At 31.2% G+C, this 20,694-nt stretch overlaps 3 protein-coding genes across 6 annotated transcripts; 2 read left to right on the forward strand and 1 right to left on the reverse strand.

Moving 5' to 3' along the window:
* The first annotated feature begins 771 nt into the window (after nt 1-771).
* LOC107990335 (alkane hydroxylase MAH1-like) lies at nt 772-2,313 on the forward strand. The gene has a single exon (XM_051088393.1). It carries the CDS (start codon nt 772-774, stop codon nt 2,311-2,313), a length of 1,542 nt encoding a protein of 513 aa, XP_050944350.1.
* A 7,933-nt stretch (nt 2,314-10,246) lies between these two features.
* On the forward strand, nt 10,247-12,259 carry LOC103484696 (alkane hydroxylase MAH1-like). The gene has a single exon (XM_008441918.3). The coding sequence runs from the start codon at nt 10,344-10,346 to the stop codon at nt 11,865-11,867; it is 1,524 nt and encodes a 507-aa protein (XP_008440140.1). The 5' UTR covers nt 10,247-10,343; the 3' UTR covers nt 11,868-12,259.
* A 1,839-nt stretch (nt 12,260-14,098) lies between these two features.
* On the reverse strand, nt 14,099-19,540 carry LOC103484697 (ABC transporter F family member 5). Of its 4 annotated transcripts, none has more exons than XM_051088683.1 (9): nt 18,481-19,540; nt 17,965-18,306; nt 17,274-17,414; nt 16,986-17,162; nt 16,685-16,840; nt 15,606-15,707; nt 15,374-15,502; nt 14,862-14,966; nt 14,099-14,415 (listed from the first exon to the last, which is right to left on the reverse strand). In XM_051088683.1, the coding sequence occupies exons 1-9, from the start codon at nt 19,366-19,368 to the stop codon at nt 14,314-14,316; spliced, it is 2,142 nt and encodes a 713-aa protein (XP_050944640.1). In that variant the 5' UTR covers nt 19,369-19,540; the 3' UTR covers nt 14,099-14,313. The 4 variants fall into 4 exon arrangements, with proteins under 4 accessions (XP_050944640.1, XP_050944643.1, XP_050944641.1 ...); XM_051088686.1 differs by having other exon boundaries at nt 15,374-15,499; nt 18,481-19,535; XM_051088684.1 differs by having other exon boundaries at nt 15,374-15,499; nt 16,986-17,165; nt 18,481-19,535.
* Between the last annotated feature and the right edge of the window lie 1,154 nt (nt 19,541-20,694).

The raw sequence follows: 20,694 nt of genomic DNA on the forward strand, positions 1-20,694 counted from the left end.
AATCCACCCCTCCTGAATTTTCTAAATTTATTTTTACTTTTCCTTCTTCTTTTTTTTTTTTTTTAATTAAAATTTTCTATTAATTATATTATATTGTATTGTATATATGAAATCCAATATATGTTATTTGTTAATGAAACTATCTTGTTTCATTTTAGTTCTGAATTAAGTTCTTCAAAGGGTTGATTCTAGTGGACACACTCTAAAGGTGGATTATCTCTATGATTTTTAATTAATTATTGAATTTAAATATCTTATTTAGACCGAATAAATTTCCATTAATACTTATATCTTCTCTTAACTATTTAATTTAAATTATTTCACTAAAGGTGGATTATCTAGAGCGAATTCGTTTTTAGTAATTAATTTAGTTATGTGTTAAAATATGTTCTTTTGTTTTTTGTTTAGTAATTAAAAATCATTAACACTTAATTAAGTAATTATTTAATTTAATTTTTTATCTATTACTAAATTGAACATAAATATTTAACTTTCGAACAATAGTATAATACAGATACGTATATCAATCTTTTCAGACATTTAAAATCTAAACATTCAAATCTTAAATATTATCTATACCCAAATGGCCCTCGATTAGTTTGTATGTGTAGATTCTAATTCTAATCCAGAAAGAAAATCCAACTTCAAAACCCACCTTTCAAACTATGTCAAGTTATGAAATATATATATAACATACAAATTCTAGAGATTGTGAATATAATTTAGTGCTCCTCTACACTAATACTTACAAAAAGCAAATTGATTGCTCCAATGACTTCCATCAACTTTTCAGCTACCATCCTTTTGGCGTTGATCATACTGTTTCTTTTCATAATTTTCTGTCGTATTTGGAGAAGAAATTTTCATGGAGCTGTTCCATGGAACTGGCCAATCATTGGTATGACACCAAGTGTTGTTACTCATTTCTACAGATCTCATGATCGTATTACTGAAGTCATACAAGAAGCTGGCTCCACTTTTTTTTTCAAAGGTGTTTGGTTTTCAGGTATGGACTTCCTCTTAACCGTTGATCCTTCAAATATTCACCATATTTTGAGTGCCAATTTCGAACGATACCCAAAAGGCCCTGATTTCAAGTACATTTTTGAAGTTTTGGGAGATGGGATTTTCAATTCTGATTCTTATGCTTGGAAGGACCAACGTAAAACAGCTCGTTCTTTGGTCCATGATGAGAATTTTCTTCAATTCTTAGAGAAAATTACATTGAAGAAAGTGAAAACAGCGCTTGTTCCTGTTCTTCAAAGTGTTTGTGAAAATGGATCGGTGTTGGATTTGCAAGATTTGTTTCAAAGATTCTCCTTTGATTCAACTTGTATGATGGTAACCGGCTTCGACCTCCAAAGTTTATCACTCGAGTTCCCTGAGGTTCCTTTTTCCAAAGCTATGGATGATGCCGAGGAAGTGATTTTTCTCAGACATTTCTTCCCTAAAAAAATATGGGAATTTCAAAAGAAACTTCAAATTGGACAACCTATGAGGCTGAAACAAGCTTGGGAAATCATAGATGAAACCATCGCCAAATTGATAGCCTTGAAAAGGGGGAGCTTGAAAAATCAGGTCAACAAAGAGGGAGATGAGCAAGGAGCTGGAGGAGTTGATTTGATCAAATCATATATGATAAATAATACAAACAAAGATGATAAGTTTTTGAGAGACACCGTTTTAAATTTCATGATTGCAGGTAGAGACACTCTAAGTTCAGCACTCTCTTGGTTTTTCTTTTGTCTTTTAAAAAATCCAACCGTCGTAAAAAAGATCAGAGAAGAGCTCAGAACAACGATTCCAACAAATGGAGCTTGTGATCTTCAACAACGGGTATTCTCAATGGAAGAGGTAAATAAGTTAGTTTACTTCCATGCAACATTGTGTGAAGCACTTAGACTATATCCACCGGTTCCACTTCAACACAAGGTAGCTATGCAACATGATATACTCCCAAGTGGTCATCACATAAAACCCAAAACAAAGATTGTGTTTTCATTATATGCATTGGGAAGAATGAAGGAAGTGTGGGGAAAAGATTGCTTGGAGTTTAAGCCAGAGAGATGGATTAATGCGGAAAATGGAAAGATCAAACATGTGCCATCTTACAAATTCTTGGCATTCAATGCTGGGCCAAGAACATGCTTAGGAAAACACGTTGCTTTCATTGAGTTGAAAATAGTAGCAGCTGCCATTATTCATAACTATAATATTATTCAGCAAAAAGGGCATCAGGTTGTTCCAAATGCTTCTATTATTCTTCATATGAAGCATGGATTCAAGGTTAAGGTTACAAAGAGATGGACTTGAAATGGGGCAAAGGAGTTACGTGTTTCCAATAAGTTTGTTCTACATCAAATTAATTACAGAATAAAAGAATTTGTAAATAGGATTGTAATGTTTTCTAAAGTAACTTTTATTCTGAAATGTAAAACTTTATCATAATGTTGTGTTAAATCAGTTTCGGACTATTTTGTCCAAATGTAATTTTATAATATTCTTGTTATGTCCCTTCTTTCATGAGAATTGTTTAGTTGACTAAACTTCATGAAGACTGTTCACTCATTCGAGTTATTATTCAAATGTAGAAAAGGATACTAAGTGCACATTAGGTGATTAAGGTATTAATTAAGATGTGGATATGTATGCATTTATTATCATGTGGGTATCTGAGCATTTAAAACTATTATCCATTGTAACTATTTACTAGTTAAGTACTATATAATAACTCTTACATAAGCGAGAGAAGAGTTTGGCATGCAAAATTCTTTAATAAAATGTGAGTACGTATGTGAATATTTAAAGCTACGTACTGGCATCACATTTTGAAAAAAAAAAAAGAAAAGAAAGAAAGAAACTACTATTATGCATTTACATTTATGATTACATGATTTATGGTTTATTAATTTCGATTCTTGAGAAAGAAGGAGTTTTTCATTTCCAAAAACAAACGAAAAGAATAGAAAAAGGAGTTTGAAAATTGAAAGTCTCTGTCTTAAAAGAAATTTAAAGATGTACAGTGGGTGACAACTTACAAAGTATTTAAATTATAATAAATGGGGCATTCAATAAACTAGATAAACTAGAAAATACTCACGTGGTTAACTCATGGACAAAATAGTCAACTAAATTATTATTTCGAATTATTTAGGATTCATAATTATAACCCAACAAAAACATTATTTAGTTGACTAAGAAAAATTAAGATTATTAGTTGAAAGTCTATGATTAGCTCTTTTGAATTTGGATTCAAGTAAATGAAAATTTTATAGATTTTGTTGGTTCATAGGTTCACTTAAGATAATTTAACTTTAAATTATTCAACTTGAATTTCTTATTAACTTTAAACTATTTTTTTTTCTACACATGATATGATTATATGTACATTTATTTATTTATTTATTTATTTTTGTTTTAGTTCATTTCATTATTTATTTTTTATAATTTATGCTTCAAGTACAACTTTGAAAAATAGTTTTTAACACTTTGGAAAGAAAATGTTTATTATATGAATTGAAATTGGGTTGGTTATCTTAATTACATGTATAAAAATAATTAAATCAATTTTTTCATAATAACATTTTACTTCTTTTTAGAATAAAAATTTAAATAAATGATAGGTAACTCGAACCAACAACTTAAGGTTCATTTTTTAATAAAGATTATTTAGGTTGACGAAATTTATAATTCGGACAATTAGACTGTATTAAAAAAACTTTTACACTTAACTCAACCTAACCCACGAAAACACTAACAATGTTTATTACACTTCTCAAATCCTATTAACAAGCAAATAGATACATATATTCATCTCTTTCTTTTTATAAATAGTTCTATGCATTTGAAATGCTTTGCTTTGTTAAGCAAATATAATTTTTTTTTCAAATTTGTACGAAGTTGATACATTTGTATATATATTTCAATCATTGGTTTTCTTTTTAAAAAACCAAGTCTTAAACCAATTTTAAATTTATCCTAATTTTTTTAATTTTTATTTAAATAACTGTTACGTTTACTAATACATGTGGTAAATCTACATGCTAATACAAGATTTAGAATCTTCTCAAAATACTTATAAATAAATTTCAAACCCAAGTGTTATTTCAAAGAATATCTCTTTAAATTTCACAAATATTTTTTGAAGGAATGAAAGGAGACATTCAACTACCACAACTAAAACTAATTAAATTGACATGACACTTTTACAGGTCAAATGAAAAAAAAAAAAAAAAAAAAAAGGTCACATGTCTATAGAAAATTCATAAAATTATAAGAAAATGGAGGGGTTTTGTCCTTAATAATATCTTCTTTCCCTCAACTATTTCACTTTTATATATATATATATATATATATATGCTACCCAATTTAACAATTGATGGAATATATGCTATCCATTATAATTACTCTAAACTTCATATTTCTGAAATATTTTTTATATAATTTTTTTTAGCACAAAGAACTTTAGAGAATGATCACAACTGGAGCTCAACAGAGAGAGCTTTATTGCAAACATAATGACAATAATAATACAAGATAGTTAAGGAAGGAGGAGAGGTTGGAAAAGTGTTGGAGTTAAAGAGCAATAGGACTGACGTTATAAATGAGCAAGTGGGTAGTTTATCAACATTACTGTCAAATGATATATTCAGGTTACATCTAATTTATAATATTCGTTGAAGAAGTTTGGAGGAGGTTAATCTTAATGATGAGCTAGCTGGCTACTTTCAAAACTCGATTCAGAAATTCGTAATGATATATAGGATAGTCGTATCGGTACAAACCCCATTTACTAAAATATCAATCATCTCTTCTAGTCAAAATTAAATTACATCATGTCATGTAACACAGGGAGGTATACATGCATATCTTCTTATATAGAAAGATGTCATTCTATTTTATATCAATATATATATAAAGCACTAAATGGTGGACTCATAATATAAAGCACTTCCATCAGGTCATCACATAAAACCCAAAACAAAGATTTTGTTGTCTATATATGCATAGGGAAGATGAGCGATGTGTGAGGAAAAGATTGCTTGGAATTTAAGGCAGAGAGATGAATTTCTGAAAATGGAAAGATCAAACATGTTCCATCTTATAAATTCTTGTCATTCAATGTTGGGCCAAGAACTTGCTTCTTGAGAAAATTAAACAACTGGCTTTCACTGAGTTGAATAGTAGCAGCTGCCTACAATATTATTCAACAAACAGGGGCATCAGGTTATTCCAAAAACTTCTGTTCTTCATATGAAACATGGATTTAAGGTCAAAGGTTACAAAGAGATGGACTTGAAATTAAGTACAAAAAAACATTGTTATTAGTATGAATATTCATGCTTCCTTTTTTTATCAGATGCATGTGTGTGTATCCTTGAAATGAGCAAGGTTTAAGTAAAGTTAGATGATATGACATCTTTGGGATTGAAGTAAAAGAGAAGAAACAAAGAAACAAACAAAAGTCACATGTGTTGTGAAAAAAATGGAGCATTATCAAACAATTTTAGTTACAGCATTGGACACGATTTTTGTCCTAATATTTCGTCCTATCCCCTAACCTTTCCTGAATTTTCCCTTTCTATGCCCATATCTCACATATATCTCTCTTCTGTCATATTTTGTTTCTTTTATCAAACCCTTACATTTCCTTCTATCACTTCTCTTCTCTTTCTTTCCTTTTTATTTTTGTTATGGTCAAATTACAAACAATGTTCGTAGTTACAATTCCATGATTCAAAATTTTCAATCTCAAATTTATCCAAACTCTTAAAATTGTCCCTTCAGTAGGAGTTAAACCTAAAACGATAAAAGCAATTAATGCTCAAATTTATATAATGGTTATAATTTCTACCTTCTGTACCACTACTAATGATAACTCTTCCAACCAACTTTTAGTGGGTGCCAATAACAAACTTTTGATTGATATTGGAGAAACGTGCAAATGGTGAGTTAGGAGGGAAGATGGATAATTAAATGCAATTATTAAAGTCATGTTAATTTACAGTTTCTTTTATAGAAAAAGTAATAATTGGATTTGAATCTGTTATGAAATATGTGTTTAGTACCATATTTACAAATTAGATTTCAAGTGTATATCTATAAACGGTAAAATATTAGATTCAATATAAACTAATATTAACTAATTTATGAGCATGGATTTTATGTTTTAAGAAAAAATTGTAGAGTTATTATTGTTTCGTGAAATTTTGTATAATTAAATTACATAATGCATATTTTAATTTAAAACAAAACAGAATTGGATATCTACGACGTAAATCACTTTATTAGCTTCTTTTTCTATCTTTTCTAATATAATTCTGCCTTTAAAACATAAAACATAAGTCTATTATGATTTTATAAAATGTGATAGCATCGAAAATGTGTTATCTAATTTCACTTAATTTAAAAACATTATACAATTTTATATCTCTATTTGGTTACTTTATACGTTATCAGCCAATTAAAGGTAGAATCCGATGCTGTTCTCGATTTGGAGCTAAATTGGACGAAAATGAAATCAATGGCACCAATCAGAATGGAAATATGGAAAGAAACGCCAAAAGTGGCTTCTGCCTAGTATTGACGCATCATTATTTGTGAAAAGCACATAGTGTCGTAGCGCTCTAATGTTTAGTATCATCGCTCTATCCCTAATGTCGGAATGTCGATACAAATTTTATATAATAATAATTTGTTTCGCAGCCACTTGGTCTATCTCCGCTTCCGCCCCATTTTTTACGTCTTCTTCTCTATTTTCTAAGCTCTCTTGGGTTAGTTCATGTTACTTATCTCTTCCTTCGTGTTGAGAAAATGAGCTAAGGTAACATACTCTAGTTTCATTCTATTTCAGGGCATTTTTTAGAATTTTAACTAAGTCACTATTACATTAGAATTCACATTTGAGAATTCAACATGAACTTACCACTAAGATTGGATTCGGTTATTTCATTTGATCCAAATTTAGGCAAAGAAATCCCCTCAATCAAATTGTACAATGTGAATTAAATAACCCTAAAACCAAACCATTTTCAAACACAAAATCTAGAGTTTCTATCCAAACATATATTGATTTAACTTAATGAATTTGAGAACTTCAAACATAAAAGGCCCCTAACTTCCTACGTTTTCTCTAACATTTATAGCGGATGAAATCAAATATTCAACGTCGGATAGACTAGTTTAATTAGTCTTATTCAATAAATTAAATTAGGCCTTTTGTTTTTTTAAAGTTAAAGGTTGTTCAAGACCATTTATTCATCCAACATTTTTTCCCCAAATTACAAAGTGGGAGTATAGGGGCTCACACCAAAGTCAAAGCTCTAGCCAAAGAGGTGCATTTGGATTACGGCTAAGTGGTGGGGCGTTTGAGTTAATTAGTTCAGCCAAACCCATATGTTTTTAATACTTTGGTAAACTATGACTCCTTTCACAACTATATTTGATGTTTTCTTTTTCAAAATGGTTATCAAATCACACAACTTTTAAGATTGTATCTCCATTTGATTTTATTGTAACTTTTACTTTTATTGAAAAATTACACTTTTGGTCCAAAAACGTTTGAGATTCGTGTAGATTCCATAAGGAACACTTAAGTTTCTAATGTTTAAAAATAGTTATAAATAATCGTTGAGTGAATTTGACATATCCATAGTTTGATTAAATAAATAATAATAAATATTTATTTATTTTATTATTTTTTAGTATAACAATGATCCGATAGAATTAGATTGAACCTTACTTCTACGAAAGAAAGATCGTGCTAATTTTCATTAAAGTCAAACTCATTGAAACAATAATAACTATTTATTTAAGGATAATTAGGTGTATAATTTAACATATTTGGAGAGGTTTGAATAGATATATATGGTGTCGTAATCATAATTCACAAATAATGAATTAGGTTAAAACTTATGAGCTTTTAGGAGTTAAATGGTAAAAATAATGTTCCAAAAAAGTACGGTGGTAATTGCAACTATTACTTCCTTAAACTTATTTTAAAAATTAAACCCTCAAAATTTATAATAATTGGAAAAATTTAACCTCCATTGGTGGATGTTTAATTACTACAATTATATTGTAATTATGAGTGTCAAGATTTATCAATGTGAGGGTCTCATTATTTTAAATATTATTATATATGAGAATTTTGGATTTTTAGAAATGGGTGAATGAAATTTATGATTTTTTTTATATAATACGTGAACTAGACTAGACGAAAGGATTAATATCTAAATTCGAAATTGACGATATCAAATTTATAGTTAGTTGAAATATACTCATCTTAACAATATATATGATATATAATAATAATAATAATAAAGTAATAATAATAATCTCTTCAACAATTAAAAAATGATTTATTTTATGATTGGTTCATATAAAAATATAATGATCAAACGTTAAATTCAAATGAGAGAAATGTAGAGAAAAAGTTTAAAGAATTGATTAGATTGGGCACAGGATAGCAATCTTATTTAAGATGAATTATGAATATACATTACGAAAATGTATGGAACAAAGTGGTGGACTAAAGTAAGGTACCAAATTTGATACCATCTTTGATATTTTTGCTTCATTGCCCAACTTTCTTTCCTTTAGCTTTCTGTTTCAAGAAAATTTCTCTCATTCTTTCTGAGTTTGGGTAATGTTTTGATAATCTTTCATTTGCTCACACTAATTATGAAATGTCTTAAATAAAAATATTAATTAAAGAGTCATAATGATAATAAATTGCTGAAAGTATGGTCTCAGATGGAGTTTTGTTTTATTTGAATGTTTTCCCAATTCTTGAATATCCCATTTTAGTTTCTAAATTTTTAATAAATGAATAATTTAATCGTTCATACTTACTAGTTTATTGTTCTTTACAAAAATCAATATACAAATATTGTTACTTATTATCGTTTTTTACTCTAAAACATATTATGTTTGTATATTCGTGTACTATAATTTTATTTGCTCGTTTAAAAAGTTATTGTTAAAAGTAGTATTTTGGCCAAATTTAAAAAGAATTCACATTTAAATACCTCTGTAAATCAAATTTAAGATTTATGGAAAATCGAAATAGTTAGACTAAAATCGAATAAATCTTGAATTACAAACACTTTATTTTTTATTGACTTTTATTTGTTATCTTTCATATATTATGGATTAATAGTTTATATAAGTATTGAAAAAGCCAAGTGAAAAGATGTCATGCTTAGGTGTATATTGAATCGTCCACAGAATTCAAATGGACGAAGCATGAGCTCATTAAATTGTCTACGTGGCATATAGTTCTTCATACACACAATTGTTAGGGTACGTACTCTCAACACTACTCCACAATGGATTAATTATTTCATACCAACATTTCGGGTAAAAACTACTCTTTCCTTTAAACTTATCGATAAAACTTTCAACGTAGACTTTAAAAGTATTTTAAAACAATTTTTTAGGACAATATTAACAATTTTAAAACAAAACAAACACAATATTAACAAATTTATTTAAATAAACCAAATGCATAACAAATCAATCATAGTCAAGTAAAATTATCAACAAACACAATATGTATTAACCACCTTATTTTAATAAACCAAATTCATATTCAAATATGTTAAGTATTATTAACACTTTAATTTAAATTAGCTTCTATTGACTAATTAAATAGCAAACATTAGGGAAAAAGAATGAGTTCGGTCCCTTTTTTAACAACTTCTGTTGTTTTAGATGATCCGAACAACCCTAACCTTGAGCCCAATTTAGTTAATCAAATGGCAATTTAATTCAAATAATATGTTGGAAGTTCAATAGTTTGTTTATTTTAATGAAAAAAATAAGTGCAAATCATTCCATATCCAAACATAATATCACTCATTTCAATTATTCCATTTATTGAAACAAAACATTCCATAAAATTTGAAAATTGAAGTTCACGTATACCTTATAGATCAATTTTATCCAATATGAAGTAAATCTTAAAACCAAAAAAAAAAAAAAAAAAAAAAAAAAAAGTTAACTAGTTATTTAGGCCAAGAAAAAATATTTTTTTAAAAAAAAAACTCATTTTTTTTCTTTGAAAATTAGAGAAGGATTCAAACATGTTCCTAAGAACTATCTAACTTTATTTTGGATGGAATGCACAAATCATTTCCAAAAACTTATCTTCTTCTATTGCACATTTGATGAACGGCCAAGATCTTTCTATATTTCATCCATGCACTGTATATAACTATTGATATCAAAGATTCATTCCCAATTATTCCCATTTTCCACTATATATATTATATATGTTATGTACATATCCATCTTCATAGCCATCCCAAAACCAAGTTTGAGTTTGAGAGAGAGCTCCATTAATGGCTTCCATAAGCTTTCTAGAAATCCTTCTCCCTTTCATACCCTTTCTGTTAGTCCTTATTTTTCTATCTGTAAAGTGGAAATATAATGAACTTCCTTGGAATTTGCCTTTTTTCGGAATGACTCTCACTATCCTCTGCAATTTGCATAGAATTCAAGACCATTTCACTCATATTTTACGTCTTTCGTCTTCCACTTTCTTTTTCAAAGGTGCTTGGTTTGCTGATCTTGATTTCTTCTTTACATCCGACCCTTCAAACATCCACCATATTTTGAGCACCAACTTTGAGCGATACCCCAAAGGCCCTGATTTCAAGTACATCTTTGAAATTTTGGGAGATGGGATTTTCAATTCTGATTCTGATGTTTGGAAAAACCTACGAAAAACTGCTCATTCCTTGGTCCATGATCACAAATATCTTCAATTCGTGGAGAAAATTACTTTGAAGAAAGTGAAATCTGGGCTTGTTCCTGTTCTTCAAACTGCTTGTGAAAATGGGTCAGTGTTGGATTTGCAAGATTTGTTTCAAAGGTTCTCTTTTGATTCAACTTGTATGTTTGTCACTGGCTTTGACCTTCAAAGTTTATCTCTTGAATTACCTGAAGTTCCTTTTTCCAAGGCCATGGATGATGCAGAGGAAGTCATTTTTCTCCGACATTTTATTCCTAAGAAAATATGGAAATTTCAGAACAAACTCCAGATTGGACCGCCCATGAGGATGAAGCAAGCTTGGGATACCATAGATGAAACCGTCGGTAAATTGATAGCCTCCAAAAGGGAGAGCTTGCAAAATCAAATGAAAGAAGAGGGTGATGAGCAGACAGAAGGAGTCGATTTGATTACATCATATATTACAAGTAGTATAGACAACGATGATGATAAGTTTCTGAGAGACACCGTTTTAAATTTCATGATCGCAGGGAGAGATACTCTGAGTTCAGCTCTCTCTTGGTTTTTCTTTTGTCTTTCGAACAATCCAACTGTCATAGAAAAGATCAGAGAAGAGCTCAAACTAACGATTCCAACAGACGAACCTCATGATCAATGGCGGATATTTTCGATTGATGAGTTGAAGAAGCTAGTTTATTTTCATGGGGCTTTGTGTGAAGCACTTAGACTATATCCACCAGTTCCATTTCAACACAAGGTAGCTACGCAACACGATAAACTCCCAAGTGGTCATCACATAAAACCGAAAACAAAGATTGTGTTTTCATTATATGCATTGGGAAGAACGAGTGAAGTGTGGGGGAAAGATTGCTTGGAGTTTAAGCCAGAGAGATGGATTTCAGAGAAGGGAAGTATCAAACATGTGCCATCTTATAAATTTTTGGCATTTAATGCAGGGCCAAGAACTTGTTTGGGGAAAGAAGTGGCTTTTACTGAGATGAAAATAGTTGCAGCTACCATTATTCATAACTACAACATCATTCAACAAATAGGGCATAAAGTTGTTCCAAATCCTTCCATCATTCTTCATATGAAACATGGATTCAAGGTCAATGTTACAAAGAGATGGTAAAGAAGCAAAGTCTAGGCCAGTTTCTTCAACTCTCAATTCAACCACATCCAAGTAATTTGTGTTTTAAATAATTATTTTTAAAAAAATCCACCCTCCCTACTTATATGAAAAATAAAAACAAGTTAGTATTTTTTTTTTTTCTCTTGAAACAAAAAATAGCAACAAAATATTAAAAATAATAACCACGTGAAGAAATAAAAATGGAAAAAGCTTCTATGGAATGTGGTGGGTAGCATATCATTATTATTATTATTATTATTGTAATAGTGGATGATATGTTTTGTTTGTTTGTTTTTTTAAGTAAAGCTATTTCTTGGTTTTAATCTATGTATAAATCCACTTCCTCAACTAAGTAGCTCACAAATCATTTAAAATACCAAACATTGTCTCTACTTTATGCATTATGTGATGCAGTCTTGGTTCTAACAAATTTAAATAAATTTGCAATGGGTGTTTAGAGGTTGAATTGGTAGATTCGGAATCAAGTTTTTAACTTCGAAATTAATTTATATCATTACTGTTTTTATAATTTTAAAGCGTCTTCTAAATTAGCCTAATCCACCGTTGCTCTATTTCGTTGTTTGTTTTAATTCTTTAATAATAAATAATAAAAATAATTATTGTAAATGATAAAACTATTTGAAAATATTTATAGTATATAACGAAATTTTAGATATTGATATCTATTAGCGGAAGTTTAGCAAAGTTACTAAAATTCTGTAAATATTTAATTTTAGGTACGTACGTGTTTATAATTGTTGTAGTGAAAAGGGAAGGAAAAAAGAATGATGAGAAAAAGGATTGAATTGTAGTAGTCATCTAATTTCTTTGGAAGGCCGACAGGTTCCTAGAAAAGAGAGCCGTTTTGGAGTTGTCGAAAACTAAAGGTTCCTCACAAGTTCCTATCAAACAGACTCTCGTCTACTTCCTTCTTCACATAAATATCTTTCTAATTCTTTACCTTCTCAAAAGATGTCATTTTTCTGTCACCCTAACTTCTTTCTGGCCTTATCTTCAATTATAAATAATTAGGTTGTGTGATTCTGAATGGATCCAAGTATTTTTATTTTGGTTAAATATCCTATTTTATACTTTTTTAAACAAAAAAAAAGTAGTGTAGAAATTTAAGCTCACAAGTCACGATCTTCTTTTTGGGTTTTGTACGATTGTTTTTTGTTTCAACTTTGAAAGATGTGTGAGGTGGAACTGATTAAATTTTTTTTACCTTTTAATTAATATGATCACATCTCTCTCAGCTATACCCAAGTAAGTTAGACTTAATTTATGAAAAACATTTCATTCAATAGTTATACATGTAGTAGTCATGTATTCAAAAACTTTCGATTCGATTAATCAAGTCATCTAAACTTATAAAATTTCATGGTTTATGTCGTATTTATCTAAGTTCAATTGAAACAAATTAATGGTAGATTAAAATGTAGATTTTATGTGAATGCGTTTTGTGTTATCTACTTGTATTCTCTATTTGTACTGATATATGAAACCCACGTTTGAGTCCATAAATGAAAGCCGCAATTCGATTGATAAACGAAAAGTAATCATTCTGATTGTTGTAGTTGGATCTCTTCTTTAGGGAAGGATCAATTTAGAATACCGCTCTTGCTTGAAAGCCACGGATCTAATAGCCTATCGAGATTGGGATCAAAGTATCTAAAAAGAGAAAAAAATTACTTTCTTTATGAAAATTACATTAAACCGTTGCTGTTATGGTTTGGGTTATAGTTACCATCATTGTTTTATCGTTAAGATTCAAACCATAAGAATAATTGTAAATTAGACAATAATTATAGTTTTAAATAATCACAACGAAAAACAATCTAATTACATCTATAATAGCAGTTAATTGTGATTAGTCTATAAATGGAATTTCACTACGACCTAAAGCCATTAAGTATTACAAATTGCACCAATCCCTACAAATATTATTGATCTTACGATCAAACTCTTATGAAATTATTGCCATTTATTTTTATTTCTTTTTGTTCTATAAAATCTAAAAGAACAACTATATCTAAAAAGATGAATAGTTTCTTTTCTCAAACAGGCACTGAGTTGTCATCTCATCTGGAAGGTGAAAAAACAAACATGTAAATTTTTTTTTTTTTAAAAAAAAAATGGAGTCCTTGAGAAACTAGTACTTTTTGTACTTCAGCTAAATTTAAATTTTTTCTTAAACCACTGGAGGAGGAAGAAGAAAAATAGGAACAGTATGCATGTAAAACAACATGAATTTACACAGGATAAGATTTTCCATTACAGAAATCCAAATAAAGAGCTTATGATTCTATTTATACATTATAGACAAAGGTGAGGAATCTGGCTCACAGTGTGCTACTCCTCCTAGGCTTTCTAATTTCTATCAGTATCATTAGTTTCAACAAATAACGTTCTTGATGAGAGCTTTTTTTAAAAAAATATGTCTCATTCAATTCCATCTCTTCGCATTCTTTAGTCCTTTTGATTTAGCTTTCGCTTTCGCTTGCTGAAATGCTTGCATCTTCTGTTTCTTTCGTGCTTCCTTCTCGGCCTGTAGAGTGACAAAAGGATAGAGGGAAGTAAATTAAATTAACCTTATCATTTACTTTCAAAATGAAAACCGAAAGCAATCACATGATTCACATCTGATATGATTTCAAATGCCATTCATTTGGATTTCTAAGACTACGACATGTTCTTTGAGGTGTTTGAAATCTCTCCGAAACATGATTTTTATCATTCATAATCAAATAATGTTTGGTTTTGCTCAGATAACATATTTCTAAGTTATTTTTAATTAACCTTTTCCTTTTCCAGAGGCAACTTTGCTATTATATTCCTACATTTTTTTCTTTTTCTGTCCAACCCGACTGAGAGGAGAATTAAGGGGGTTGGGTTTAAGTCACAAGTCCAGCTTTCCTTTGATTTTATGCCAGCGCTAAGGGCTAAGAAAATTGGTAATTGGCGCTAATTTTAAACGTTACTGACTGACTGTACCTTAGACATCTTGGATTTGGCTTTAAGCTTAGGAGCTTTTTCTTCAAGCTCTGCTTCACGTTCTAGCTCTCTTTCCCTGGCGTCCAGATTCTTTTCCAGATAATACTGTTGTAAACCACAAACAGTATCAAGTAAGAATCTACTGACATAATTCTTAACCGTACCATCAGCAACAGTTTCACAAAATGCATGGTAATTATCTGGTTTTATAAGCAATTACACGACATGGGGAAGTAATTGATGGAGAAATTTATGAATTCATGCAAACTCTACTATGGTTAGAGAAAAGGTAGAAGAGGAATTTTAGGAAAAGAGGTTTTTGTATGAAATCATTCATATCAATCCCAATAAATGCAAAATATTTTGGAGGAATTTTCATCCATTAACATTTACATCAATTGAAGTCTCAAGAGAGGTTGATTTAATCATGGGGTTTAGATAAAAATATTTCTTTGAACCTCAAGAACCCTGAAGCATTAGATGATAAATAAGTGAATAGCTGAAGCACTTACATTGTAGTCACCCGCGTAATCCTGTAAATTTCCGTCTTTAACTTCAATGACTCTATTTACAATTTGCTTTATAAAGTAACGATCATGAGAAACAGTGATGACAGTGCCACTGTATTCAGTTATTGCCTCCTGATAAGATAATCAGAGATTGAGATTGCAGTTGAATATGATATATTTCAAGTGTAAAGGCATATCCGATGTACTAATATTCAATGTAAAAAAGAAATTGAACCTCGAGCATCTCTTTTGAAGGTATATCCAAGTGATTTGTCGGTTCATCCAATACCAGCAACGTTGATGGTTTTACCATGAATTTACAAAATGCAAGGCGTGCCTGTAAAAACATAGTACAGATTTCAGATATCGTGCCACGCCTTAATCAAATGATACAGTTATATGTCAAAGGGATAAGACAATACACCAAACAGAAAATGACAGCTGACGGTAACTAAAATAGGAATTATGCAACGCAGAAAGGGAGACAGAATTGGAGGGACGGAAGAAGAGGGAGAGTGAGAAAAGAAGTATGAAGAGATTCAAATAATTACTCAAAGACTTTTCAACTATCAAGTCTGCCAGTTACATAAAGGCTAACAGTTCATACTACGACGAAGAAAAAACCAGGGCAACCTAATCAGAAAAGACAAATGCCAAAATGAACTCAGAAGTGCACATGGATATTATTGAGGAAGTATCCAATATAATACTATTTTAGATGTTAAAAAAATTAACTTTAATTGATGATAATATTTTTTCCTATTTGCAGCATTCTTCCAAACTTCTTAAGAAATCCAAATCCAATGGGTTTAAAGTTTGTCATTGTGGAAAAGTATTAGTTCACATTCATTCATCGATCTTAGTAGGACAAATATGATTCGACCGAAAATTGAAGAATAAGAATTCACCAGCAAACTGTCAAAAATAACATCCATCTGATAGCCAAAGAGAGTTGAAGGACAACCTCATAATCCTGAAAAATCTAAACTTGGCCAAGGAACTTTAACCTCCCGATTGAGATTAACCTATTAGAAGTGATCCTGGTTTCTCGTAAATCATCTATGATAAGAAAGTTAAAATCTGTATTAACCGGACCCTACCACAATCCTCAGGATATAAAAAATATGAAACTAACTCTAAGAAATTCAGCTAACTTTGGACGTAGACTTATAGTTAGTAACTTAGTAAATAGTGGAGTCGGTTGCCCCAAAATTGTATTCCAGACATCAGTTGGGGAATATAAAACTTTCCATACTTCACAAGGTACCGAGAAAACAAGCATAATCTCAAAGATAGTTTGTAACTTAAGATTACCTTCTCCCCTCCACTCAATAACGAAACCTTCCTATCAAGCATCTCAGTTTTAAAATTACAACGTCCAAGGAGACCTTTTATATCATCAATTCTCCAGTCCTCCGCAACTTCCTCCACTGTCTCAAGCACTGTCTTTTCCAAATCAAGTGCCTCAGCCTGAACAAGAGTTCAAATTTTCAACACAGAGATTAGGCCCATAGGATAAAATTGTCTGCCAAAAATATTATAGATGTAAGCAATGAAATGAGAAAAACTGTTATTACAGATCGATAGAGGTGATATACTAGTAATTGCAGGATACCTGATTTTGTTCAAAATAATTAGGCAACACGTTGTGCTCCCCAAGCAGAACTTCACCTCCGTTTGGCTTTTCCAAACCCATTATCAATTTTAGTAGTGTACTCTTTCCACATCCATTGGGGCCAAGAATGGCAATCTTCTCACCCCTTTCAATGATAAGATTTGCTTTATTGAACAACTGCTGCCACGCCAAAACCAAAAAAAACATATGAATATGAAGATTGCTAAATTAAAAAACATCTGATCACTCTGAAGCCTCTCTATTATTAATAGAACTTCATGAACTCACCTTATCTTCAAAGCCAAATTCCAAATTTTTAACTGACACCACAGTTCTCCCACTCTGCCCACGCTCAGGGAACCTAATCTTCATCTGTTTCCTTTGAAATGGCTTTTCTACAAGATCCGCTTCTTGAAGCCTCTCTAACTTCTGTTGATATAAGTGAGAGAGAACAGAAGAGGGATGTTAGCAGAAACGCTGATGTTGCTGAAAATAGAATTTGGCCCACCCAACATAGATATAAAAACGCCCACCCAGTGCCAAGCAGAGTATTTGAGGCAAATGCACTCTTTTTAGTGGTATCTTGAAGAAGAAAAAGAAGAAATCAAGTGGCATGCAGGTTCATTAGAATATGTAATAAGCTCATGGCAGCTAAGCATACATTGATGAACATGGCATGTGATCTAGATGACAGCATTTGCAATTAAGCGGCACATTTCAAGTATATCACATCCTACATATTTGCGTAAGAGAAGATTTGCGTAGCTCTTACAGGAAAGAAGAAATTTATAGGTTGTTGCAAGAAAGATAAGAGGTAGGGAAATCCATACAAACTAAGTACATCTAATGCAGGGTACCTGTCAAATGGTGCCAACTATAATGAACATGTATTAAGAATGTAATTTTCACATGATAAACAACCCGTTGGCATGGCTTCTTCTCAGATCACATTTGTACCTATAAGGAAGACTATATGTACCTTTTCAGCTGAGGAAGCACGCCCGGAATTTGCTCCAGCACCTAGCCGACTTATCAAGTCTTTAGTCTGTTCAATTTCCTTCTGTTGCTTCTCCCATGCTGCATTTTGAGCTTCAATCCATTCAGCTTTTGAAATAACATATTGTGAATAATTTCCCTCATATGTTCTTGATACACCCATATCAGTTTCAACTATTTTTGTACACAGCTGATCTAGAAAAGCTCTGTCATGTGAAATGATAACCATTGGCACATCCTGCTTGTTGAGATAACCCTCAAGCCACTCTATAGTGTCAAGATCAAGATGATTCGTAGGTTCATCCAACAGTAACAAATCTGGCTCCTGCGGAGAGTGGCAGAAGACTATAATTCCCTCGGTATATTGCGAAACTTTGACATATAATGATCAAAGACAGGTATAAAACAAGAAGTAGACTTATAATTTAAACAGACGGTTAGTGATAAGCAAGAAGTAGAGTGATAATATCAAATTATTATCGACCACGTGCAAATATACCTGAAGTAAGATCTTCCCAAGCGACATTCTCATCTGCCACCCCCCACTAAAAGATGCCACTAACCTGTCTGAATCCTCCTCAGAAAATCCAAGTTCTGGCATCAGCTTACTGACCTTAACATCCACTTCATCTAAGTCAACTGCTTGTGCTCGCCGCTGAAGCAAATCAAACTCATCCAGTAGCCTCCCCATCAACTGTAAATCCTCCACTGCGCTTTCCAATGCCTTCTGAACCTTCTCCAACCTTGTTGCTATCTCCATTTCCTCTTTGAACGCACTCAGGAACTCCTCCCTCACTGTCCTACTCAAAGAAACCTCAAATTCTTGGCTCAGAAATGCAATTTTCATATTCGCCTTTGCCTTCATCACATTCCCTGAATCAGGCTCTTCGAGACCAGCAATAATCCGCATTTGCGTCGTTTTTCCAGCACCATTTACACCAACCAAACCAACTTTTTCCCCTTTTTTAACTTCCCAACTCACGTTCTTCAATACCGTCGCACCCTTATAGCTCTTACTCACATTTTCAAGCTTCACACCTGACGAAATTCGAGAATCTCCAGCATTTGACTGTTTAAATACACGTTTATCTACAAATTCATCCACAGAATCACTGGAAAACAAAGATTCAATATCATCTTTGGTCGAAGTTTCCGCAACCGATGCTTCTACGGCCACTGCTTCAATTCTAGAATTCGCTCTTCTAGGATTGGGTAAACCACTAGCTCTAATACTTTTGAAGTTACCTCCAATGGATTGTGGGACTGTTCGATTCGAAGCGTGATGCTGAGAAGACCCAAATAGAGTCTTCCGAGAATCCAAAAGAGGTGAGCCGGTGAGAAAACTGGAGCGGAGGTGAAGATGATGAAGCTTGATAGTCAAGTCCATGTCGACGAAAACGAAGTAACAGCAATAAATAGAAATGAAAGAGAAGAAATGGGTGTTGGTGAATGGAAGGAACTCGCAAATCAAAGAAGATTGCGAGACGGAAAAGAAGTGCGAGCTCCTTCAACGGCAAACTCAGAGCAGCGCTTAGCCCATGATTCTATCAAATTATCGGATTGTCTTGTTTTTATATTTTCCATTATTATTTTTTTAATTCTTTTTCTAAAAATAAGAATATTCATATTTCTTTAAACAATGATTACATTTTCTTCGTTTCTTCTCTACATTTTCATAAATAGTAATAATTTACTCAAAAGTTAAAAAATCAAAATTTGATTAAAGTATGTATTAACGATGAAAGAAACTTCAACTCGGTTAAACTAAAAACAAAAACATAATTCTACATACTAATAATAATAATCTTGTTAGGTTAATTATTAGACCACTTAATATTTCTTTTTCTTAATTACCATAATATATTATATTAGATCAACATTAGGATTACAGAAAAATATGAGTATAGAATCTATAGTAGTCTATATTAATCTAAATAATAATAATGTTTTATTTTAAAAAGAAATGAAAAGTATACGGAAAAAAAAAAAAAAAAAAAGAACGATAAATTAGGAAAGTAAAGATTGCAATTTTGTGGCCCGCGGGAGAGATAAAGCCCAGTTCGTCAAATATGAGTTTTTGTGGTGCCCGTTGAGCTAGATTGCTTCTGCGTGGCCCATCCCATCCAATGACATTCTGCCACCTTTCACCTTATTCGTGGATCTCTGCTATCCACGTATTCACATTCGTAGACACCTTGATTTTTCTTCTTTTAAGAGTTTTTTTCTTTCTGTTTTCCTCTTTAATTAGTCTTTTTCATGTGTATGATCTACGCCTCAATCTTCAATACAGACGAAATTAAATTGATAGAATTTTGGCTTTTAATATTATTTAGATTTTGTTATTTTTAATCTATTCTTATCTCAACTCTCAACAAATAATAAAAAAGTCTAGTCAAATATTGAAAAGTCTAGTCTCACTAGATTAAATAAAAAGTATAAATTTCTCTTGACAGATTTCAAATTCATGCCAAAATTTACGAGGAATGTACTAACATTCATGGTTCAATCTTTACCCAAGCACTGTTGATAAATTAACAAGAATATGATTTATCGTTGAATTGGAAATAGGGTTAGATTGGCTGAAACTTGAAAACAAATGGGCTGCTTGTATATTTGATGTTTGAGTATCTGTCAAAAAGGCCATGACCCCAACTGATATGCTCCTTAGCCCATTTGCATCAAATTTTGGATATCTCAATTAGAGGTGAGCTCA

The sequence above is a fragment of the Cucumis melo genome, chromosome 8, assembly GCF_025177605.1.
Source record: "Cucumis melo cultivar AY chromosome 8, USDA_Cmelo_AY_1.0, whole genome shotgun sequence".
Lineage (NCBI taxonomy): Eukaryota > Viridiplantae > Streptophyta > Magnoliopsida > Cucurbitales > Cucurbitaceae > Cucumis > Cucumis melo.

Bases quoted from the DNA above. Each gene is read 5' to 3' on its own strand.
- LOC107990335 (XM_051088393.1), top strand. From the start codon at position 772: ATGACTTCCATCAACTTTTCAGCTACCATCCTTTTGGCGTTGATCATA.
- LOC103484696 (XM_008441918.3), top strand. From the start codon at position 10,344: ATGGCTTCCATAAGCTTTCTAGAAATCCTTCTCCCTTTCATACCCTTT.
- LOC103484697 (XM_008441919.3), bottom strand. From the start codon at position 19,368: ATGGACTTGACTATCAAGCTTCATCATCTTCACCTCCGCTCCAGTTTT. The intron at 17,166-17,273 runs GTGAGTTCATGA...TTGGCGTGGCAG, and splicing joins AATTTGGCTTTGAAGATAAG to CAGTTGTTCAATAAAGCAAA. The intron at 14,967-15,373 runs GTAAGTGCTTCA...GGTTTACAACAG, and splicing joins ATTACGCGGGTGACTACAAT to TATTATCTGGAAAAGAATCT.